At 38.9% G+C, this 24,732-nt stretch overlaps 2 protein-coding genes across 3 annotated transcripts in view; one reads left to right on the forward strand and one right to left on the reverse strand.

The window, feature by feature from the left end:
- Positions 1-2,669: 2,669 nt before the first annotated feature.
- LOC149816307 (Alg9-like mannosyltransferase family) lies at positions 2,670-8,072 on the reverse strand. Its single transcript, XM_089987616.1, has 9 exons — positions 7,845-8,072; positions 7,609-7,726; positions 6,634-6,738; positions 6,199-6,494; positions 3,921-4,202; positions 3,586-3,805; positions 3,304-3,455; positions 3,070-3,232; positions 2,670-2,964 (listed from the first exon to the last, which is right to left on the reverse strand). Exons 1-9 carry the CDS (start codon positions 8,063-8,065, stop codon positions 2,881-2,883), a joined length of 1,641 nt encoding a protein of 546 aa, XP_089843742.1. The 5' UTR covers positions 8,066-8,072; the 3' UTR covers positions 2,670-2,880.
- A 2,181-nt stretch (positions 8,073-10,253) lies between these two features.
- The window catches only part of LOC149816308 (copper-transporting ATPase PAA1, chloroplastic-like), a 58,214-nt gene continuing 43,735 nt past the window's right edge, over positions 10,254-24,732 (forward strand). For both annotated transcript variants that reach the window (XM_089987959.1, XM_089987960.1), the window contains exons 1-3: positions 10,254-10,749; positions 11,183-11,236; positions 11,327-11,480. In XM_089987959.1, the coding sequence (XP_089844085.1) occupies positions 10,321-10,749; positions 11,183-11,236; positions 11,327-11,480 (637 nt within the window). In that variant the 5' untranslated portion in view covers positions 10,254-10,320. The remainder of the gene's footprint in view (positions 10,750-11,182; positions 11,237-11,326; positions 11,481-24,732) is intronic.

The following is a 24,732-nucleotide window of genomic DNA, read 5'->3' on the forward strand; positions in this document are numbered from 1 at the left end:
TCCGGTCCAAACGGGGGTGAGGTGGGGCAGGGCCATAGGCGGAGCTGGGGGGGGGTAGCCCAGTCCTGCCTCCCCGCCCAGTTGAAAAAAAATAAATTAAAAACCAGTCCTAGCCCAGCCTTGATGAGGAGAGAAAAAATGTCACCGGTAAAAGCAACATTACTGGGGCTATGACTTATGCAAAATAAGAAAAGTGAAAATAATAAAAGATTATAGTGAAAACATTAAAGAATATACACATTAAGAATATAAACATGAATAACAACAAAATCTATAACAATACTGTCCACAAATAGACATATACATTCAGAGGATGACCTAGTTATCCAGTTGCGAGAACTCTTAGAATCACAAAAAGAAATACCCTTGTGGTGGCACTGCAGTTGCAGAAATACCGAGTTATTCAGTTGTTCTGTCAATGCAGAAAGACATTGATGAGAAGAACAAGGAGATCGAGTATGAAAGAGATGGACCAAGTTGTGTTAAATGTTGAAGCTAATGGAAACATAAATTATCTACAAAGAAAAAATAAATTATCAAACTGGAGATGCAAGTCAAACTTGCTTAACAATCATTCTGTGCAGAATTTGTTTCAATCAAACAACAATAGATACAATACCCACTATGCCTGTCTATTTTAGAGTACATTTTTTGTGTGCGTATGTGTGTGCAATGATCTTGTAAGGGTTTATCTCTTTATGCTTTGCAATCGTGCTAGAATAGTTTACAATTTTGCAGAAGCCATCATGTTGCAGAAATCTCTGGCAATCTTTTCAGCTTTTATTCTTCTGCAAGATGGTCCTTGGGTTGAAAAAAGTTTAATTATACAGAAATGATCCTCTATGAAAAACTGAGGGAAAGAAAAGGAAATGAGAAAAGCAAGAATTCCCAGCAACTATGAAACATTAATAACAAATAAAGTTCAGCAACTATGAAACATAAATCAATAACCAAGAGTTTTCTCTCCTCATCTATGTCACATGGGTGCGGCCCTTTTGTATTTTGATTTATTTTGTCATAAATAAAATTTATGCATTGTTATGAACTTCAAATTATCGCACCATTGTTATATATTGCCATTAGATAATGTTTAAGAACTTTCCGTTGAGATTGAGAAAGACTGCAGCAGATAGTTTGATTTGTCCATATGAAATAGATTTTTATTAATAATTGTAGCCATTTTTTATTTTATCTCAAAAAAAAAAATTTCGGGGCGCTGCCCCGAACCTCCGACTATCACACCAATTTTTTTTTCTACGCCCTTGTTTGCACCCCCCCCCCCTCACATGAATCCTAGCTACGCCCCTGGTGGGGCCCCATTTTCCCTTGGTTCATTGCCATTCCTTAGAAGGATGGGGGATGGAGCAAGGTGGGGATAGAGAAGGGGACAGGGCAGGGTGGGGAAAGTGTAAGTCCATCCCCACACGGGTTTTGATTTTAACCTTCATCCCCGTTTCATGTCCGTCATGCCCGGTTCAAACGGGGCGAGCCCCAACTTCCCATCAGAAGGAGACTGCACTGACAGCTCCTACCAACCACGCTGAGCCCCGTTGGTGAAATGTGATAGTTGGAGACATGCGATCAAGTACAAGTTTGAGATGGAAAACTGCACAGAAGAATGTTTTTTTAGGCCTCTGGGTTTGCACATACAACTTTTTTATTGCACAGTTTGCTGTTTTTGATTTGGATAGGCAAGCTGAGGTATAACCCTCACGAGATTTGAACCTGAGATACTTTGGTTACGATAGTGCAACCTAACCATCTAGCTATCCCATTCTGCACTATCATCTAACTATCTCCCTTTAAAAAAAAAAATCTACCTATCTCATTCGATCCCATTTGTTAATGATGACAGCAGGCTTGACAAATCCAGTTTAAATCCTCAGCAGAAACCTTAGTCTGGCATTATCATAGCACAGCCATTTAGGAATCACAATGTACCAAGTTTAGAAACAGACACACAAGAGAGCATATCGCAATTTCAGCCCATTTAAATCAAATATGATTACCAGCCATGTTAGAGATAGCCAGGCAACCAACTCATGCACATATGGACCATAAGGGTCATTTGACAGAGTCGGATCTCAGATCTAAGGTTCTGATGTGGCTTGAGGGGAGATGATGTGGTGAAGGCCCCAGCCAAAAATCCAAGGTTCACAAACGGAAGCAGATCCCTCGGTTTTGGTTTGGAGAGCCGAGGCTCTCAAATGCACCCTAAGGCTCTGTTTGGAAACTGGTAGTCCAGGAAGTTTAAGCATTTGGAAAAGTGGTATCTGCCAAATCCACTCTTTAGTGCAAATATAAAGGGGGAGATAGTCTCACTTCCTCTCCCAAATGCATAAAATCCCATCCCAACTGCCAAACTGCCCTGGGAATTGGAAAGAGATTCAGCTATCTTAATCAAGACCTTGGTAAAAACTCTGTTGGCTCTGAATACAGACGCTCATCAAGTAGGTTTGTTTGCCTGAAATGTAAAACTCTATATGAAAATTTTGTATTACAAACAACCTCTAGAATAGCCTCTTGGGCATTCAGTTAAAACGAACCATTGAGCCAAAGATGGAGCTTATGACCTAAAAAATCAGTACAACATGAGAACATGTAATGGTGTGGCACAAAATGATCTAATGCCTGCTTAAGTTTAAACAACCGCCAACATACCGCAAACTGATAATTTTTTAGTTTCTTTTGGATTAGATAAAGATTTCTAGTTTGTAAACTCAACACGGTAGATAATGAGCTCTCCAAAAAAAGGCTTTCCAGTACAGCAAAAATTCAATAAAACGAGTCAACCAATCGCTCAGCAATACCAGGTAGCTTTCACAACAATGTCAGAGAACCACAACCAAGCAGAAAGCGAGTAGCCGCTCAGCAACACATTCAGTCTTCCGTTAAAGCATATACAAGAACAGCTGCTTGAAGATCACGGTCCACTTCAAAATGGGCATGGAAAAACCTTCCAATCTGTCACAAATTGCAAAAAGAATAAAAAAAGAGAAAGATGGTTGCCAATATCAGTAGAAATACAATGCAGGAAATATAATTGGCCGCAGTTTCAGACTTGATTACCTGTTTGTACGAGTGTGACGACAGGAAATCCCTCAAGTGCCTTTCTTGAGAATCAAACAATAGAATATGACTGGGTTGATTCCAATTTAAGGTCATGTTGGAGGCAAAGCTTGCTGGGTCCAATAAGAAACAATCAGACTCATCCACATATCCCTCCTCAACACTGTTGAAAAGCAACCAGAAAAGTTAGTCATTGCAGCCTCAGAGAACACCTGATAGAAAAATTCATGCTACCTTGGGGTGCAGTCGAGAAAATGCATGGGTATGTTTTGGTGCAGGGTCGAATAATAGGGAGTAGAGTGGCAAGGCATTAAGAAAAGAACACTCTGGACCTTCCCAACTGCAGCTTCTCTGGCCAAGAAAGCCATGGCATCTTCACTTCCTCTCTGTCTGTCATACTTGCAACTAAGATATTGGGTGGATGATAATGTGTAGTGCTTCAAATGAAATTTGAAGGACAAGAAAAAATGGGGCAAAGAATTCAGATGCCGGTTAATCTTTTTGCACAACCTTTACCTGATGAACCATGCTCATATACAAGGCCATTGGGAGATTGGTTAAGAGCAGAAATAAGACAGCCCACTTCTTCCTCAAATGACGCAACAAACCAAAATTATGGATTTGTGTCATGCTTCCAATTCTCTTGCGATTCAGTTCCACTGAATGGCATTTTTCAATTGTGGCCAATGTGTAACCTGAGAACATCAGAGCTATGGGAAGAACTGGCAAGACGAATCTGTCATTTAGTACAGTTAGTAGGCATCAACATATCAAGGCTGCAATTTTTCTGCAAATAGGATTGTTGGACAAACATATTACATAATATTTAGTCAAAGTTAACATCAAGATACCGGAATTCTTTGTGACCAAGGATGCTGTAAACTCCTACAACCCAAGCCATAAGGCCAAACAGTTTCCACTCCTTGGATTGCCAGACACCAACCATTGAAAATGGTGCAAACGTGAAGAGCATTGCTGGAAAGCCCTGTGAAAAGTACCAGTGCCACTTGTGTGTTCCATAATAATCTCCACCAGAAGAAAAGAAATTGAATCTAACAAAGTTAAGAGGAACAAAAACCCAAGAGCCATACATCCATCTGTCAACAAGGCATGCCAAGACAAGCACAAAAGCCCTGCAACAGATAAAATTAGCATAAGAAACTAACATGAGTAATCAGCTGTAAACCCATACCCAACAAGTGATTATTTGTTTTTTATTTTTTAATATGCTGAACAAAACATAGTAAGAAAAAAGGCAAGTAGATGTGATCGGGTGGGTTGAATGGAAACAATCATGGGACATAAACAGGCAGTTGATTTATACACACATACAGCTTGTAACTTGGGTTCAATGACAACTGTCTATCTGATGGTTACAAGGACAGACAATTTATTAATAGAGACAGTATATAAAACATGAGAAACTTTCTTTGCAAGGAGAAATAAAAAGAACAAGGATTAGAGATATCCAATCTCATATATTATGAAACTAGTAAATCTAACTAGAAGCAGAAGCAAATTGCTAACTAGAAACAGAAACAAATTGCCCGGAATAAGGTAGAGCATCTGCAACAAGTTCATAACCAAAATGAGGAGATTGATGGCTCTCAATTCTCAGGTCATGAAACTCCCAATTACAACCTGGCCCTCTTCAATCAAATTTAGAGTCTTTTGGGAGCTTTGGCGCTAGAATGAAACAGGAAAACCTGAGCTGTAGCCCTTTCAGTTGACTCTGATACCGTACAAAGACTGAGATAGGAGAATACCTTTCCCAGTGACAATTCTTCTGATTTTGTAATATATAATTTTTCTTTTCCAAAAAGCATCTAGATTAATACTATAATAAGAAAATACAGTTTATAAACTTTCCTAGTCAGCTCTTAGCTATTTTATATCTTAAAATTCATTTAGATCAATCTATGCATGTAATTATATGACACTTTTGATCTCCTTTTTCCGTTAAGTATCATAACATAACAATACAAAATCAATAACTGAAATATGGGATTGGCTCCTCTTCTATGTGAAAGTCTTTTTCTGACTGCTAATGTCAGCTGAAGCAAAGCTAGAACTTAGTTCCCTATCATGTTGGCATATATATGTATGCGAGGGCCATTGATACGAAGTGCTCAGACTGCCACTGTGGAAACCCGACTTCACGCCTTAAGAATATAAAGGTTAGAAAGCACCTTGGAATATGGGCCTGCACTGGGCACGGCCCTATGCATTTTAGGTATGCATGTGTGTAACTTGCCTAATGAAGAAGAGCATAAAGTAAACCAAGAAGCAGAAACTAAAGGGAACTAGGGAAGTATTAAAAAAGGCTGAAATAGCCGGAGCAATGTTATAAGAAGGTATGTCTAATTGTGGAAATGTTTATACAAGACAATGCTCATGCCTGTATGCTGTATGATGGACAGTATTGCAGAATGCGAGACGATATGTACAGTATTGCTGAAATTTGTACATCCAGGTGGATATATGGATTGATGAAGTTACAGGAACTAGGAGAAGAAAGTGACCAATGAAGAACCAGGGAGGAGACAGATAGAAAAATCTAATTGCAGAATGATTTGAGACTTGACAATAAATCAAAATTAATTAAAAATAGGATTCTCAATGCTGACCCCAAGTAGACAATGCCCCAGCTAGAGAGAGAGAGAGAGTAATTATGATTAATAATACCAATACCCGAACAGTAGATTTGGTAACAATAACACAAGAACATGCTTGGATGTCGGTGGTGTTCACATGTTTGTGGTAACTATCGGTTCATAAATATTAGCATATCAAGATGAAAGTGTTCCAACCAACCTCTTTCAGTTTCATTGTGACACTTGGGGGCCAAGAAGAAATTCAAATTTGAACATTTTACAACCCCAGCTCCAATGTTGCATTTTTTCTCATGAAATAATTCACAAGCTATAGATCCAGTCCTTGCCAAATCTAAGATTAGAAGATGAAAGCTGTTCCACTAACAATAGAAGCAAAAGTCTTACTGTATGGTAAGGTAAATTTGTGTGGCCATCCTAAAGCACCTTTCTGATGTAAAGTACCATAAGTTACAAACATATGCACATGGATTAGAAAAAAAGAAAATAAAATAGAGAGTTCAATTGTGACACTTACCCTATTGGAATTACTTCCATGAATACAAATTTCAACTTTTCATGCGTCTCAAACAGGTGCAGAATACCAAGAAACAACCATACAACAGCACTGGTTGGTCGAATAACACAAGCAAATGCAGCTAGTGCCAACGCCAGCTTCCTTGAAGACGTTTGATGCTCGTAAGATGATGATGATGAGCACTTCAAAGATGGCCAATAGTATATAGCCATGATGGTAAGCACAGCTTCCAGACTGTTTGATAAAGTCCGCGTGATACAGTAAAACATAAACCAATTTGCTAGAAGTGAAAATAGCTGGGGCTGAATTAAGGAAACAGAGGAAATAACTGTAGGGAAAATTAAGTAAGCCACTGCTCAGAAATAACAGCTCACTATAAAGCACAAGAAGTAGATCGATCGAAAAACATCAGAAAAAATGATTTACAAAGGATACAGCCCAATCTGCAATTCGCTTCTCAAAAATGCCTTGGGAAAGTCTATAAAAGTAAACATCACCAACAGCAGCAAAAATGGCCTGATAAACCCGTGGAGCCTTCATCTAAAGGGCAGTAGAAGATATAAATTCAGTACTACTCAACATTGCACTATGCCAAATCTATGTTACCGCGATCTTCTTCAGCATCACCGTTACAACTGAATGAAGTATAAGCATGGAGTAAAGCATAATCTAACTTTTTATGCTTGCCATGATTAGGGCAGTGCTATAATGAGAATACAATTCAAAGACCAGGCAACGGAGGAAAACGAGTGAAACACGTGAACAGACTACAGGAAGGGGGATTTGGCGACTAAACGTGTTTGCAAATTGGGGATTGCTGTATCTGGTGTTGCCACTTCTCAGACCACTGTGTGCATCAGAAAGAGAGTTAGAATCCCACTTTATCACATTTCCTGCTAAACGGGCTCTTTGTAAACCTGAATATCCGATCAAAACTCCGACCACTTTCGGAGTTGGAAACTCAAGCACAGTACCCCGGCTTCTCAATTTCTTGGCATTCAAACACCCTGTAAAAGAGAGGGAAACCCAACAATTCCTTTTGGGTGCGATGTTGAATTGTAACAACTGGTGTTGCAACTCTCCCTCTCAAGCTAATGGTGCCTTATGAGATAAACGAGTGCCTCTACCACCAAAAGGACATTTCTTTAAGACGGCTGCTATTAGACCAGCCCCATGTAGTTGGGCTAAGCTTGATGATGGTGATGATGATGCGGTGTCGCATTTATGGAGATTCAAGCGTTTGGATAAATGGAAGAGTTGAAAAGCCAAACAGGTGCCCGCGGCAACCGCTAGCATTCGTGGAATTGGAAAGCCAATTCCATCACACTGGATCACCAACGCCATGCATCCAAACAAACGATTCGTTTCAAAACGCCAGCAATTCAACGAGTCATAAAAACGAGATCTTACCATGACGGAGGGAGAATCCAGGCGGAAGAACCAGAGGAATTTGTAGAGGAGAGCGAAGACCAACGGGTGCAAGTAACTACGGATCCCTTCGCTCCATTCCCACGTCAAGTGGCCATATCTGCAACGAACCAAACGGAGGAAAAGAAGAAAACGGAGAAAAGAATGAATCAAAAGAATGGTGGAAGACGGGGAAGGAAAGGCGACCCCGGGGAAGCGATTTTCGGGATCCGGCGTACCCGAAGACGATACGGTGGGCGACCTCGAGTGACTGCCAGTGTTCGTCGGGGTTGAAGTAGGTACGGACCAGGAGGGCGTTCGCGACCCTGAAGAGCAGGCACGCGGCGAACACCTTCTTCAAGGGAGTCAGGGTGGGTTTGCTCGACTTAGGGGATTCGTTTTCGTCTCCGACGAATCGCGCTTCCTCCTCGACGGTCTCGCCGCCGGGCTTCCTTCTCATCTCTGAGCGAAAGAATGGAAATGGGAATTCCCGGGCGAGGGAAGATCTGCGTAAGTAGAAGACCGGCCGTTTTTTCTTTTGTTTTCTCTCTTTTTTTTATGACTGTTCCAACCCTGGCTTTTGGGTCAAAGACAGAAGAGCCCCACGAGTGATCGGGCCAGTCTTAGTCCGGACCCGATAAGTTTCGGCCTGTCGTGTTTTTTAAGAGGTCCCGGATCCATCAAAAGCAGCCTGGTTGGAACTTGGATCCGTCTTTCCTGGTCCTCTCCTGTTGGCCCGCTGGGCGTGAAAGGTCCGGTCAGGATAGGCCATTTTTTAGCCATCTTGCTAAATTTTTCCAAAGGTAGTAGGGATGTAAAAGGGTTGGACTTTGGTCAGATCTAGGCATTGGCGAGTCTAACCTGATCACTTAATCATGTTCAGATTTGGATTTGAAGTCAGATGAGATCAGCTAAAACTGAACCCGGATTCAGATAGCTTAAAGTTAGACATTTATGCATTTTCGAATTCAGGCTCGAATCTGGATGCTAAAACTTGAAACAGATCAACTTGAGTTTTTTGTGACTCATCAGGATAGGTTTAGGGTTGAGTTTTTTTTGGATAGCCTAGGTTTAGGATCCAAATTTGTTCCTGTAGTTTAAGAGTCGGACTCGGTCAACGCACTGGAGTCGAGTCCGTTCACGTTTTGGACTCGATCATCGTTGATCGAGTTTATATTCATCTATTTTTTAAAGTAAAAAACAAAAAAAAAGATTTATATATATATATATATATATGTGTGTGTGTGTTGTGTGCACAGTCATAGTGTTGTATGCAGTCACTTTTTTTAAAAATATATATAAATATATATAACCGAGTCCTCATATTCAAAATTTTTGAAATTGCGTTGCACCTGTGTCCCACTCGCACTCGCACCCGCACCCATGTGACATAGCTAATAAGTCAAAGTCAAAAGAGTACAAGCCACCAAGGGCAAGAGAGATCACACACAAAGTAAAAATATTAATTTTATTATTCTCACAAAATGCATAAAATATTCAATCATAAATTTCATAGAAGAGTTCAACATAAACTCCACAAAGTGCTGGAGGAGCGTAGAGCTTGTTTCCTACCTAGATAAATCCCAAAAGTGTTAGTGAATTTTTTTTGAAGGTAGTTTTCTAATTTTACCCTAGACTCCTCCTTATATTCGGCAACACTAGTAGACTTCATGTAAAATTCACCAACACTTTGAGTTTTGGGATTTAAGGAGGCCTCCTCTTCTGTATTGTGTATCCCAAATGAACTTTGAGTTTTGTAACACATTAAATGTTGTTAAATATTTGTATATGTACTTGTATCAGTATTTTTTTGAAGTCTTATCAACCAGCATTTCAAATAAAAACATACTTGAAACTTTTTATAAATTACTCATGTAACCATACATGTTTGTGACAACTATGGGGTAAAGAGACCGATTAAGATGTAGCAAGCACGTTTAGTTTTTATTTGATTAAGTATATGTGAATTTTCAGCCAGATGTATGTATATTCACAAATCTAAGGGCAAGATTGCTTAAATTTCAGATGGTTCTCTTCCTCACTGGTGGTTAAAACCCAATGCATACAACCTTTATTGACATCAATGGAGCATGGTCTTCACGCTGAGAGATAGCTTTGGTGCCTTTGTGCTGGTTGGATGGGTTGTAGGTGATGGCAGTTGTCCATAGATTTTTTTTTTAAAGGCAAGTTGGGGTTAAGCCGATCCCTACCAGATATCTCTTACATGTGGCAGAGGGATTCGAACCTGGGCCTTCAGCTTGACACAGGACCCCGCTTACCACCTCGGATACCACCTCGGTATACGAGCTGAACCGTACCTACCTATTTTATGAGTTTGATTGATCTCGTTATAAACCGAACGTATGCCTAGACAGTAGACACAAGCAGCTCAGCTTGTTTCCGAGCCCTCACCTGATTCACTCTGGGACACCAACTGCTACGATTCATTGGCACCCAATGTAGTGGAAAGGGTGTACTAATAAGATTAAACATTGTAGGTTCGGTATGATTTCCGGACCCAGATCCATTTCATACACATCCCAGAACAAAAATATTTCACGCATTCACGACCGTCCACGTGTCAACATCTCATCAGGGTCTGCAAAACCCGGCCATCCGTTATCTTCCCGGGCAACCTATCCTCCCGCGTCCCGGCATTTATAAATACCCCTCACACCCTCGCTATCATCAAGAAAAAAGGGCGAGCGGCCAGCCATGGAGTGTAGCGCCGCTGCCTCGACTCCTCTCATCTTCTTGCGCCAACCCTTGCGACCTTCCTCCAAATCCTTCTTCTTCTTCCTCGCCCGCCATTTCTGCAGGAACTACCGCAATCGCGACATCGCGCGTCCGTTTTGTAGCGCTAGATGCCTCGTCCACGGCAATCTAGGGCATTCCCGTCACAGATTTCCCTTCAATTATGAAATAACCGGGGCGTTTCTGCCGTCCGCCCAGCATTGTTTGGCATCAATGTCCAGCACAGCGGCTATAGGCGCAAGCGGCGGCGGCGGAGGGGACGTTGATGACAGAGACGGAGGAGGCGGTGACGGTGAAGGATCGAGTGATGGAACTGAGACGAAGTCGCTCACCGGGGATTCAGATGAGGTTCTGGCCGCATCTTCTGACGTTATAGTGCTGGACGTCGGGGTAATTCTTTTCGTGTCATGGAAATGATAGTTAGGTGTTTTCGCTTCCTTATTTTCATTTATTTTAATGTTAGTTGCGGGATGATTCGCTGAAATTTATCGTTCTTTAGATAGTTATTGACAGAAACGAATTAGAAAATTCAAAATATCAGTAAACTCGTATTGAATAACGTCAAAACTTACCTCTTTCGTTTTTTTTAATATTCTAGTTTCTTTTATTGCGAAATTTGTTTCTGCTGATATTGATTTTTGTTGTACAATTTTAAATGCCCTATTACATTCTCCACTGCAAAAGAAGAAAGAAAGAGAGGGCGCAGATCCTCTACCGCTTCTGGTTTCCAAGGAATGGGATTGGAGTAGCGTGATGCTATAGCGTTCTTGTTAGAACTGATTGCCTTTAGTTTTATGACTTTTCATGGCGTTCTTTATCGCAGGGTATGTCTTGTGGAGGGTGTGCAGCAAGCGTGAAGCGCATATTGGAAAGTCAGGTACTAGATTGTGATTGTGGTGAAACTTGTACACCTTTCTTCTAGCCATGCATCATGGTCAGTAGATGAATGACATTTCATGTGAAACAGCCGCAGGTGTCCTCTGCTAGTGTCAACCTTGCGACAGAGACAGCAGTTGTATGGCCTGTACCGGAAGGGCGGGATATGCAGAACTGGAAACAACAGTTGGGTGAAAAGCTTGCTTCACACTTGACAAGTTGTGGATTTAAGTCTAATCTGCGATGTAAGCATCTGTTAGACTGAAAATACAAAATCATCTTGTTTTATACCGCTTGTTAGTGGAGCTGGTTTCGTGTAGTCATTACGTGCCTATTGTATTTGAAAATTGCTGGAGAATCAGAAATGCAAGTGTCTTACGCATTAAAATTTGTGTACATAAATTTTCATCTTTATCCAATTATTTGCTTGGTTATGTTGAACGTTCCATATGTAAATTTAGGAACAAAAAAATCATGGATCCAACCTGTGGGGAACAACAAAGGTTGGGAGTACTGGTAGACCGTTTGAACTAAAATCACAAGTCAATATTACTAGGTGCTGTGGTATGCTGGCAAAATCAATCTCCTTGCAAACATTTACAGAAATAGGTTAAAAAAAATTAGCATTAGGGTGACCATTAGGAATGATGACATTGTCACAAATACTGTTCTCAGGGATTTTCTGATAGTTTTATTGGGGACATAATCTCTAGGGATTAGGGTTATCACCTGTTTTTGCTCACAGGCACTCAAGTTTGTGTCAACTGTCAAGCATATACAAAGGAGGCATATATGCAATGCACATGTATTATGACCGGCAGCCTTAACATAAAAAGAACGATATGACAATGATCTCCTCGCAAGACAAATCCTATGCTTCTTGATGCAAAATACGACTTTGTGGATGCTTGCATCGGTGATTGTTGTTGCTAAACTGAAAAGCTATATGCTAAAATTGTTTTGGTGGGTTCCGAAACACTCATTTTATCGTTGGGTTTTATTTCCAAAGCAAGAGGGACTAGTGTCACTTTTTATAAGGAGTTTGGCTGATCATGGATTTATCGATCTTCTCGAAGCATAAGAGCTTGTGACTCTCTCTCTCTCTCTTATGGTTTTCAGTGCTAGCTTATCACTTGCAGTTTCTAACTTTCCATTCCCTACAAATCTAAATTGAAATGTTGTATCTTTTCTTACCACTCAGAGAGTTTTAAGAAATTCATTTTCAAGGTACTTCAAGTCTCTTATTTTGAACAATTTTCATGTAGGCGATGAGCTTTTGTTTTTCAGTGATATTTGAAAAAAATGCATTAGACTTTTTGTTCATGCATGGGAGCATAGTGAATTTCTACTAGATCTTATAGAGCCAATAGCTGAGTCATCTGTTATATGTCTCTCCAGTTTTTTTTTTAGAGCTTCAAGCCTACCTTTGGAATATCATTTGTGATATTAAGAAGGCTGGCTTTGAAGGAACAGCATTTAGCTTACGTTGTCACAACAAAAAAATAAAATATAGTTTGTGGCAAATATGCTGTTTTGTGCTTTTGGTGTAATGCTTCAGTAGAGCTGGAGTTATTTCATTCAACAGAGTAGTTGAAGAGAAAAATTCTATGTCACCTGGGTGCAGAATGTACAACACGGCAATTTCAAAAAAAGAGGATACGGGAACAAGGCTATATATATATATATATATATATATATATATATAACAGAGAGAGTCATTTTTTAGCTTTGTTGAAAAAAACTTGTTTTTTAAAGGTCATTTTTTAGCTTCGTTGACTAGGTTTGGATTTCTCCAAACCTGGTCAGCGAAACCAACTTGGTTTAACCAAGTTATAAAATGAGAAGGGTTCTCTCTTTCTCTCTCCAGTTTCCCTTCTCTCTCTCTCTGTGTGTTTGCTGCAGCGAGAGGAAGAAGAAGAGAAAAGGAAGAGGTACTCTCTCTCTCTCTATGCTTGTTGCAGCAAGAAGAAGAAGAAGAGAGAGGGAGACAGAGAGGGGGAAGACGAGAGAGAGGGGTAAATCGAGAGAGCGAGCAAGAGAGAGAGGGAGACAAAGAGGGGAATCAAGAAAGAGAGGGAGAGAGAAGGGGAAGTCGAGAGCCAGAGCCAGAGACGAGGCGGGGGGGGGGGGGGCACTATTTTTTTCCTGTGGTTCGCGTCTGCATTAGACACGACCCGACTCAGCGCAGTGCGGGACCTGACCTAACCTGCGGCGTACCCACACTGCACCTGGTACCCGTAGCCGTGTCGACACGGGTATGACAGCTGAACCATCGTGTCACGGTTACATAGGTAAAATTTCACGTTAGTGATCTTTAGCCTTGTGTATTTGTCCACAAAGTTATAAAATGATCATCTAAAAATAAGGAGAAAGGTATCTGGAGGATAAACCATTAACATCCTTTTGAGTTCCTCTGCTTCTAACTGAACATGTGTATTCTGATCCTGAGGTGGCGGCATTCACTAAATTTACTTGACTGAAGCCAGGATTTTGTCAAGTCATCCTAGAAATCGTTCATCTCTCCTGCCAGAAAGTTGTTCAGCTCTTGAAACTGGTGGCTCTCTCTTCTCTACTAATCAGAGGCTTCATTACATATCATGGTTAAGTGGTCGATTGGTTTTGTTGGATCCTACAGAAAGTGGGTGTTTCAGAGCAAATTTGTCACACAAATATGTTAAGCTTGTTGAGAATGGTGGAAAATGGGCTGGTTGAAGTTTCACTGGTGGTGGATGTGTCCAGCAAGTCCTGCAAGGCCATTGTGGTTAGTGTATATGATCTTTATGCTACCTATCTGTACGTGATTTCTTTCTTTTCCCAAGGATACATATGTCGTTCTCTCATAGAAACCCAACAGTCATGAGCTTATATATGCTCTTATACTGTTAGTCCTCACATGTGAGTGACCGGTGATTGTACTATGATTAAATGCTTCATACAATTACTCTCGTATGGTTCTCTTTTAAATTTTGTATCAATAGAAGAGCATGCAGAAGATTCAAACATTTGTTATACAGACGGATGAATTTTTGTGGATTTACTTGAGAAATATGGGGTTGACTGGCTGCAGAATTGCTGAAGGTGCAAGCTGTTATCATGCAGATTGCATGATTAGTATCCATTAGTTAGTGAAGCTGTATTTCTTTAAAATATTGAAATGTAATTCAAGTCCATGGTTTGATGTTGCTTGCTCTCTGCTGCATGGGACCCCAATATCGGCTAAAGTCCAGCTGTTGGTTATGCTGAACTTGAACAGCACTGGGGGTTCATTCTAAATTTTACATACCTTTAGTCTTGCTAAAAAATAAGGTATATTACAAGAACCTGCCCAACTTTTTGGTTATTGTATTTAAGTGCCTGAGTTTTCAGTTGACCATGATTTAGTCAAATAAAATGGCTCAAATGTCTTCAACATTCATTTCATTATCAAAAGAGCATAGAACGGCAAACAAACAATTTTATGCCTTAGGCAGGTATTTGAAATGCATTAAGAAGAAGCAGGAAGTTGAATGTAAGGACTGAAAAGTTGTGCAGCTTTTTGCAATATCCAGATTCTTTGTTTTTACAGTAATAGGATATTACCGGGTGTACTTCTGTGACTGCAATAGTTGACAGATAGGTGGGCAACTGGTGCCATTTGCTTTAATTTCTATCTTCTCTAGTTCAAGTTTGAGGTTAAAAAGTTGTATTTATGGACCATATTAGCTGATGGGATAGGTGGTCCAACGTTGTATATGTTATTTTCTTTTCTTTTTCCCTTTTCAGAGGCTTCATTGATAGATCCATATATTTGGATTATTCTCCTGCATTTTTGCTCCTGATTTGCTGCTCAGCATACTTGAAGCAGTTTGCACTTGTTCCATGCTCTCAATTAGGTTGGAGCTAGCTTCAACCAAGATGGGGGTGTGATTCAACATATTGAACACTTGCAGCCATGAACAGAAACTTTGTTTACTTCTAACCTATAAAGATAATTTTATAAACTTGAGATCAGACCTGTTATTTAAGACAATGAATGTGATAAGCAGATTCATCATTTGATTATATGGTAAGATTTATGCAGTTTATCTACACAATCAATATGATAAGCACACATGTTCAAGATAAATAAGAAAAAACATTAAGTGAAAGACTATGTAACATGGACACTTCTAAAAGGAAACACACCCATGTCACACCTTCGTTGGTGTGGGTGTGAGACTTGGACACGGCTTCCGCAGTGTCAGGTGCGGTCAGCCACACTCAGGGGTACAGTTTTGTACGAAACTGGACTTGGTTATCCCCTATGTCACATGAGTGCGGGTGCGGGGGTGCAACACTTTCAAAAAACCTGGGTGCGGGGGTGTGGCAAAAATATAAAAAATTATATATATATATATATATATATATATAAGTTCAAAAGTTGGACATAAATGACCCTGGGTGCGTTGATTGCACCCAGGGTCAGGTTGACTGCATCGGGTGTGGGTGCAACACGGGTGTGGCACCTAGTTGGAGAATCCCTGTGACATATAGGGCAAAAAAAAATTTCTTGGCAATTTTTTTAAGTCCAAGAAATAGACCAAAATGACCTTGGGTGCGTTGATTGCACCCAGGGTCGGGTTGACCACACCCGCATCGAGTCACATCGACGCACGTGCGGCACCCTGCTAGCCGGATCCGTGTGACATAGGTTATCCCTAACCAAGTTCAGTTTTATCTATATTATATACATAAATATATACACGTGCACACACACACACACACACTATATATATATATATATATATATATATATATATATATATATATATATCACTGTCACCGATATCGCCGATATTTTGAAAATATCAGGATATTATCAGCTATTTCAAGGTAGTCGATGATATCAGGAATATATTACAATATTTTCAAAATATCGCCAGAAACAAAATATCGTGATATGATCCCGATATTTTTTGAGAAAAATTCTTTTTTTTTTTAAATTTTAAGTTGCATTTCCTATTTTTTGTTTCTTTTATATATTTAAAACCTTTAAAACATGTTTCTTTATATTTTTGAAAGAAAAATAATGCAAAACTTATTATTTTCTTAGCTTTTTTTTGTTATTTATATATTTTTAAATTTTTTAAACTCCTGAGATTTTTTCAAGATTTATCAACTTTTGAAAATCTCTTCGAGAAATACTCTCGTCGAGAAATTACCTTTAACGATACAGGTGACATGACTGTGTGTGTATATATATATATATATATATATATATATATGCATCCCCATGCCCAAGTTTTTTTTAAATTGCCTTATCGCACCCTTCACATCTGCTCCCACACTTATGTGATATCGGTGAAAGATAATGCACACAAATTAAATGCATATATTTAGCAACATAAGATAGGCAAAGAAGCCTGCATTGAGAACACTTCCAATAAATCCTTCAAGTTTATTGACACTGGATTTCTCAAAGTAAATAGAAAATAAGCAACTAATAAATAAATATGGATATTTTGGTACTGTTCTTTCTAGTTGATTAAAAGTCTTGTTTCATTTATAAAAATATTTAGTGTCCCTTAGGCAAACTTGAACAAATGATGAACCTATTTAAGATGTGCATGCAATGAATCAAAGTGGTGTACAGAGCTCCCTTCTCCTTGGCCTGCCTATATCTTTCCATTTCTGAAAGACAAAAGTACATGGTCTTGGAACTCAATATCAGATAGGCTGCTTGCAACTCAGTGACTCAGACGAGTCAACTCAGTGACTCTGGTGAGTTAATGTTTTTTCACTTAATTTATTAAAATTAAATCATAAACATAGAAATTATAAACCCATCCTACAACAATTAAATAGCCTAAGGTCCTAAACTATTATTAAGACAAAAAAGAACATTTTTGCTAAGTGTGACTCCTATTTAGCTAAATTCAGCATTCAAAAATCTAACATCATACGTTTTACATATTAAAATTAGATAATAAACATATGAATTATTTATCTTGTTTGCTACGTGAACAAATATGTTAAACTACTCCTTTTAACAAATCCAAATTTCAAAGAACACAAACAAAATAACCAAAAAAAAACTGCAGAGGAAAAAAAAAACAAATTAATCGTCATATATTAACACCCATAAGCTAATAAATTCATCATCAACGTTTGGGCAAAAGCAACCACAAAAAGGGGAAGAAACATCAACTAGATTTGAGCCTGTAACAGTGCGATTGAGACCCCAAGTGGCATATAAAAGAGGTGCAGTGAGAGCATCGTGCCATTAAGAGCAGTTGAAGTCGAACCCAAGTGTTGCCCTAGCCAATAGATGGGTAGAACCTAGCAGAGCATCAAGAGCACATCAAGAGAGAGAGAGAGAGAGAGAGAGAGAGAGAGAGAGAGAGAGAGAGAGAGAGAGAGAGAGAGAGATGCCTACCTGCCACATCCTTCACTGGTTCCTTTGGCCGTTGAATGGCTGGAAAATCCCACCAGTCGCCAGCCATGCCATGGGAGGTTAAGCACTTGTGGGAGATGCAAAGAGGCAGATAAGGGGATGAAAGGCCAAAAGGAGGTAAGGTCAAAACCCTACCCATTTACACTTTTCTTTGGGTTTTTTCTCAAAACTTGTAAGTTGAATCAGCTGTCATATCGGCTTGTGACTCAGCCGATTCTATTAAATCTTGTTTATTTTGTAGCTGAGTTAATGTTTTTTTTACTTAACTCGGCTGAGTCAACCGATTTTACACAAGAATCAGGCGATTTTGGGATAGAAATGAGTTTACCCATTATTTTAACTCGGAAGGGTTCCGATCCGAGATGACTTGGCCGAGTCACGAGTTGACTGGCCGAGAAATCCAATCATGCAAAGGTATGATAATTGAAGAAATTATAGGTCAATCTGAACCTTGCTCAGTGTTGCTCTTAGATGTGAAGTGACATTTATGTTTAGGCCCTGAATAATCTGTAATTTGTTCACCTTGTTAAGACCTAGACTCATTATGCACTTGTAGAATTAAAACTATTATGCAAGTCTTGGAAATACCCTTTAACCCTGAAAATCTACTATTGTAGATCATAAGAGGGAAGGAACATCTGCCCTAAAACTGATTTGGTGAATCTTAAACTTTATTAGCATGCACAATGTTAAGATATATACTTATATATATAAATATATACATTTGTTGTAAACCAAAATACCTAGCAAGGGTATTTCGATCTTTTATTGTAATAGGCGTCAGCCCATTAGGGGCTGACAATCTTTTACTTTTATTTTATTTTTGTATTTTTTTGTTTTTGTGTTTTTGGGGCAGCTCCAATATAGCTGTTGGAGCTGCTCCCAAGTCATATTTATGACCATTGGGAGCAGCCCAACAGCCATATTGGGGCTGCTCCCTAGTGGCCCATTTGTATTATAAATAGGCCCTTTGTGGCCTTGTATTTCCAACTCATTTTTGAGTGACTCTATGCAATAACAAATTTGTTAGACCCTTGTGTGGGTGGTTTGATGATTCAATCAAGTATTCTACTTGATTGAAAGTGTGTTCTTGCATGTTCATTGGATTCAATCAATTTCATTACATGGTATCAGAGCTTGGTGGTCCAAAATCAACTTTTAGAGGAAACTTTGTGACAATATAAAGAGGAGGATCGTGAGTTTAGCGGATACAATAAATCGTGGATTGTTGCATCGGGAAGCGTGTCACCTCTCAAGAAAGTTTTGTATTATTTTTTCTCTCTTTTTCTTCTTCCCCACTCTTTCTTTCTCTACACTTTCTCTTCAAATTGTAAAAAAATTGAGAATGAAAGGGAAGTAATAGTCTCCATTCCCGTACGCCTAAACGATACCAACTATGTGATGTGGACATCTATAGTAAAACACAAAATATGGGAAAAAGGATTATGGGGTTTAGTAGACGGTACCGAAAAAGTGCCTAAGCTCATTCTTACAAAAATTGAGAATGAGGAGGTTGCACTTCAAGGAGAGGAAATGGGCAAAGCCGTTTTTGACTATGAAAAGAAATGGAAAGAGTGGAGGATGGGCCATTCCAAAATATTTGGATGACTCATCAATAGTGTGAACATCCACAAATGTTCTAGCTTGATGGAATTTGATTTCGCTAGTGATGCGTGAAAATATCTTAAAGACATGTATAGTCTTAAAGATATTGCACACATATGCAATGTTCAAAACAAGGTGAGAACTATGACTCAAGGAGAGATGGACATTAGAGAATACTACAATGCACTCTCTCTTCTTAGGGATGAGTTGACTCTTCTTGAGCCAAAGTGGCATTGCCCACAAGATGTAGAACTTCGTGAAAACCAAATTAAAATGGAGCATTTCTATCAATTCATTAACGGGCTTAGACCTGAATTTAAGGGAGCTAAGTCGGCTCTCCTTCATAGATGAGGTATTCCTTCCATAGTGAAAACTCTTGAAGAATTGACTATGAAAGAAAATAGATTAAAGAAGCTTTCCGTTTCAAAAGATGAAGAATTCGTGCTTGCCATGTCAAAGCCCGAAAATCATACTAGAAGCTATAAACCTCCTCATTTTGTTAAAAACGAGAATGAAAGGAACTCCAACAACTATGAGAGGAATGAAAAGAGAGGTGATCATGAATACAAAAAAGGTGGAAAGATAATTTGTTATCATTGTTACGAACCGGGACATATCAAGCCTTTTTGTCCCAAAAGAAAGGAGGATGATCATAAAGAAAGAGTTGCTTCGGTTGAAAGGAGTGACATAGACGACTCCAAGTGCATTGGCTCGCTTTCATTAGATCAACTAATGGAGGCGCTACAACCTATGCTTAAAGCTCAAGCTCCGTCTTTTTTGAGAGCGGCCATATCTATAAGTGGTGACCATGGTAAGACCTCTTGGATCCTTGACTCCGATGCTTTCTTTCATATGACACCAAACGAGTCCATATTGTCCGAATGTAAGTTTAACCCAAATGACTTATGTTTCAACTGCCGATGGAACATCGTTGAAAATCAAAAGTTTTGGGATTTTTCAAAAACATCAAATCTTTCACATGCCAAATATTAGAGTAGTACCAAAATTAAATTTAAATCTTTTATCAGTTTCTCAAATTACGGACTATGGTTGCAAAGTATTATTTTCATCTAATGATTGTCTAATACAGGATCTCCAGTTCGAGAAGCCGATTGGGCGAGGCCATAGAAAAGGAAATCTTTATGTCGTGGACAATCTTGAGTTACCAAAACAATCGTTTTGTAATTTTGTGGAAAAGAAAGATATAGAAATTTGACACAAAAGACTAAGACATCCTAGCGTGACCAAATTGCACTTGTTTTTATTTCTTTCAAATTATAAAGTAAGAGATTTTGTGTGTGAAGATTGCATTCTTGGCAAAATAAAGTCTTTGCCTTTTGGACCAATACATTTTATAACTAAGAACCCATTTGAGTTAATACATTCGGATGTATGGGGATCGGCTCCAGTCGTATCCAAATGAGGGGTATCCTATTATGTTGTGTTTGTAGATGACTATAGTAGACATTCTTGGATATTTTTTCTAAAATAAAAATCAGAAGTAATTGAGTGTTTCAAAAAATTTCATTGTTATATTAAGAATCAATTTAAAACTAATATTCAAATCTTTAGAACCGATAACGGGGAAGAATTTGTGTCAAAAGAATTCAAAAATTATCTTGACTTAAATGAGATTATTCATCAAAAATCATGTCCATACACTCCTCGATAAAATGAACTAGCCGAGAGGAAATATAGACACATTATTGAAACCACTAGAACACTTCTTGTGTCTAGAAATGTTTCAAAAGCTTTTTGGGCCGAAGCCGCCCTTATGACAGTCTATTTGATAAATAAAATGCCTTTCAAAAACAATGAAAATATCTCTCTTATTGAAAAACTTTTTAAAACATCTCCCGATTATAAAAGGTTAAGGGTCTTTGGATGCAAATGCTTTGTCCTTACCAATATGAATGACAAACTTTCTCTAAAAGCAATCTCTTGTGTTTTTTTAGGCTATGGTGAAAGCCAAAAGGGATATAGATGTTATGACATTGAAAAAGACAAATTGTATGTTTATCGAAATGTCACTTTTCTTGAAAATGAAATTGGTTTTAGCAAAGAAAAAATCCAAGAAAGTTGTGACTATTCGTTTCTTTTTGACCTTGTCAATGAACATGAAAGGTGTGAAAATATTCATGACACACGTGAGAATAGAAATGAAAACATACATAATGCAAGTGAGAGTGTGAATGGGGGTCTTAATGATATAGACCCATCTCACAATGATATACAAACCTATGTTCGGATGTGCTTTAGAAAGGTATTCTCAAAACCAAGATATAGATTCGTCTAGTCTTAGAAAATCCATAAGAATTTCAAAAGCTCCTAGTAGATTTGTATCTTATAATTCCTTTGAACCAAGGTATAGATCATGCCTTATGGCTAGGGGTGGCAATCGGGTCGGGTTGGCGGGTCGTGTCGGCGGGTCAACATACATCAACACGAATCCGACCCGTTTATTAAACGGGTCACCTGTGGCAAACACGAACCCGACCCATTTATTAAACGGGTAACCCGACACGACCCGGTTAACCCGTTTAATAAACGGTTCGGGTCAGGTAAACGGGTTGGTGGGTTAGCGGGTCGGGTTCGGGTAAACCGGTTGACCCGCTCGCCTAACCCGTTTATTAAACGGGTCAGCTGGGTTGGCGGGTTGGCATACCCCTAACACGAACCCGACCCGTTTAATAAACGGGTTAGGCAGGTCAACTCGTTTATTAAACGGGTTAGTTTAAGCCAAACCCGAACCCGCCTAAGAGGCGGGTTGGCGGGTCGTGTTAGGTTTTGTCACCCCTACTTATGGCCATACACTACTATTTAGAATCGAAATCTTATCATGAGGCTAAAAATCATCAAGAATGGATTAAAACGATGAATTAGAAGCCTTGGAGAAATCAAAAACTTGAAAAATCCAAACATTGCCTAAAGGAAGAAAGACCATAGGATGTAGATGGGTCTACAAGGTAAAAACTAAATGGGATGAAACATTAGAAAGATATAAAGCTAGGTTAGTAGCCAAGGGATATAGTCAAGAATATGGAATAAACTACGACGAAACATTTGCTTCAGTTGCTCGAATGACTACTGTGAGAACTTTCATTTTCATAGCATCAATTAAAAAATGACCTATCTTTCAAATAGATGTAAAAATTATTTTTTTTGAATGATAAGCTGGACGAAGAAGTTTACATGGATCTTCTGCCAGGTTTGGAATTAGCACATGGAAAAACTCTTCGGTTGCGCAAAGCCTTGTATCCAATGCAGGGATGGTGATCTTATTACTTTACGTAGATGATATGATAATCACAGGAGGTGATAAGCAGTGAGTTGATTATATCAAAGATGTGCTTAAAGCCAACTTTGATATGACAACTCTTGGTTTTTTACGATATTTTCTTGGAATAGAAGTGACCTACTCACCTCATGGTTATTTTTTGTCACACACTAAGTACATAACAGAGATCATTGAACGATCAGGACTCTCGGATGAAAAACTGGTTGATACTCCGGAGGTCATAAATGCTAAAATGAAGAAAGATGATAGAAAGTCTTTGCAAGATCCAACTCTCAACAGACAAATGATTGGGGCTTTGTTTTATCTTTCTATTACTCATCTTGATATATCTCGTGTTATTCATTCTGTTAGTCAATTTCAGCATGCTCCCACTATAGTACATATGAGTGTTGTAATGAGAATTATTAGATATATTAAGAAATTCATTAATCATGACTTGTTTTTATCGTCTTCCTCAATAGTAGTTATTGCATATTCTGATTCTGACTGAGGAGGGGATGTAAACGATAGACACTCAACCACGGGTTTATGTGTGTTTGTAGGTGATTCCCTAATTTCATGGCGATGCAAAAAGCAGCAGAAGGTGTCTCTCTTCTCCACTGAAGTTGAGTATCGTGCCATGACAACAACTACGTCTGAGTTGGTATGATTGAGACAACTTCTCGAAGACTTGGGAGTTCATATTGCGAAACCATCAAGGTTATGTTGCGACAACACGAGCGATGTATACATTGCAAGCAATCATACATTTCATGAGAGAACAAAACATATTGAAATGGATTGTCACTACGTTCGTGAAGAATTTCTGAGGAAGACCATTACATTGCCCTACGTTCTGTCTGAGTATCAACTAGCAGACTTCTTCACCAAAGCACTTTCGTCTCCCAGATTTCACTTCCTACTTGGCCAACTCTCGGTTGTTCCACCATGAGTTTGAGGGGGGGTGTTAAGATAATATATATCTTAACACCCCCCCCTCAAACTCATGGTGGGACAACCGAGAGTTGGCCAAGTAGGAAGTATAAGTATATACATTTGTTGTAAACCAAAATACCCAACAAGGGTATTTTGGTCTTTTATTGTAATAGGTGTCAGCCCATTAGGGGCTGACAATCTTTTACTTTTATTTTTATCTTTTGCTTTTATTTTATTTTGTATTCTTTTGTTTTTGTGTTTTTGGGGCAGCTCTAATATATCTGTTGGAGCTGCTCCCAACAGTCATATTTATGACCCTTGGGAGCAGCCCAACAGCCATATTGGGGCTGGTCCCTAGTGGCCCATTCGTATTATAAATAGGCCCTTTGTGGCCTTGTATTTCTAACTCATTTTTGAGTGACTCTATGCAATAACAAATTTGTTAGACCCTTGTGTGGGTGGTTTGATGATTCAATCTAAGTATTCTACTTGATTGAAATGTGTTCTTGCATGTTCATTGGATTCAATCCATTTCATCACACACAAAAACACCAAAGGCTTGGCTCAGTTGTCATATATGTTCTGCCTTAGCAAAAATTTCCTCACGTGTTAGAAATTTTAATCAAGCCACGTTTGATGACCACATCTCTATCACCTCTTCTCCTTGTACCAACCCTTGAAGCGTAGACCCATTGAGATGAATTTATCACCTTACAATGTCTTTTAACAACTTTTGAAGTAAAAAAAAGTCAAGCTTGATATGTTCATAATCTTTCAGACATATTCATAGCTGAAATGCATTATCATATTTCCACATATGGTTAGTCAAACTCATGCACTTGTAACTTTTTATGGATGATGTAGAGATGGTCCCATGAAGACTATCAATGGTTTATTGTATTGCCAACATGATCAAGGAATAGGTATTAATTGATTAAGATGATGATCCCTGGACCTTGGTTCCAAATTTATGGATTTTGTTGTTCTTTTTTGGTGTGGGTTGGTGAAGGACAATTGCTGCTTTTGTAAAATTTTCCACTTTCTTATTGATCATCCCAATCATTTGAATAAAACTTGCATTCTGTATTTATAGGAACCACTTATTATTGTTCTTTTTACATTTGTTTTTGTGATTTGAGGTATGTCTATGGGTGTGAGTCTGATATATCCTGCTTGGTTAGACCAGGTTCGTTATGTGGTCCCGGTTTCAAGCTAGTTCATGTCTGGTTATGTTCATAGTAAACGAGGATCCCTTGAGATCTATGTC

Source organism: Nuphar pumila, chromosome 14, assembly GCF_984573655.1.
Source record: "Nuphar pumila chromosome 14, dmNupPumi1.hap1.1, whole genome shotgun sequence".
Lineage (NCBI taxonomy): Eukaryota > Viridiplantae > Streptophyta > Magnoliopsida > Nymphaeales > Nymphaeaceae > Nuphar > Nuphar pumila.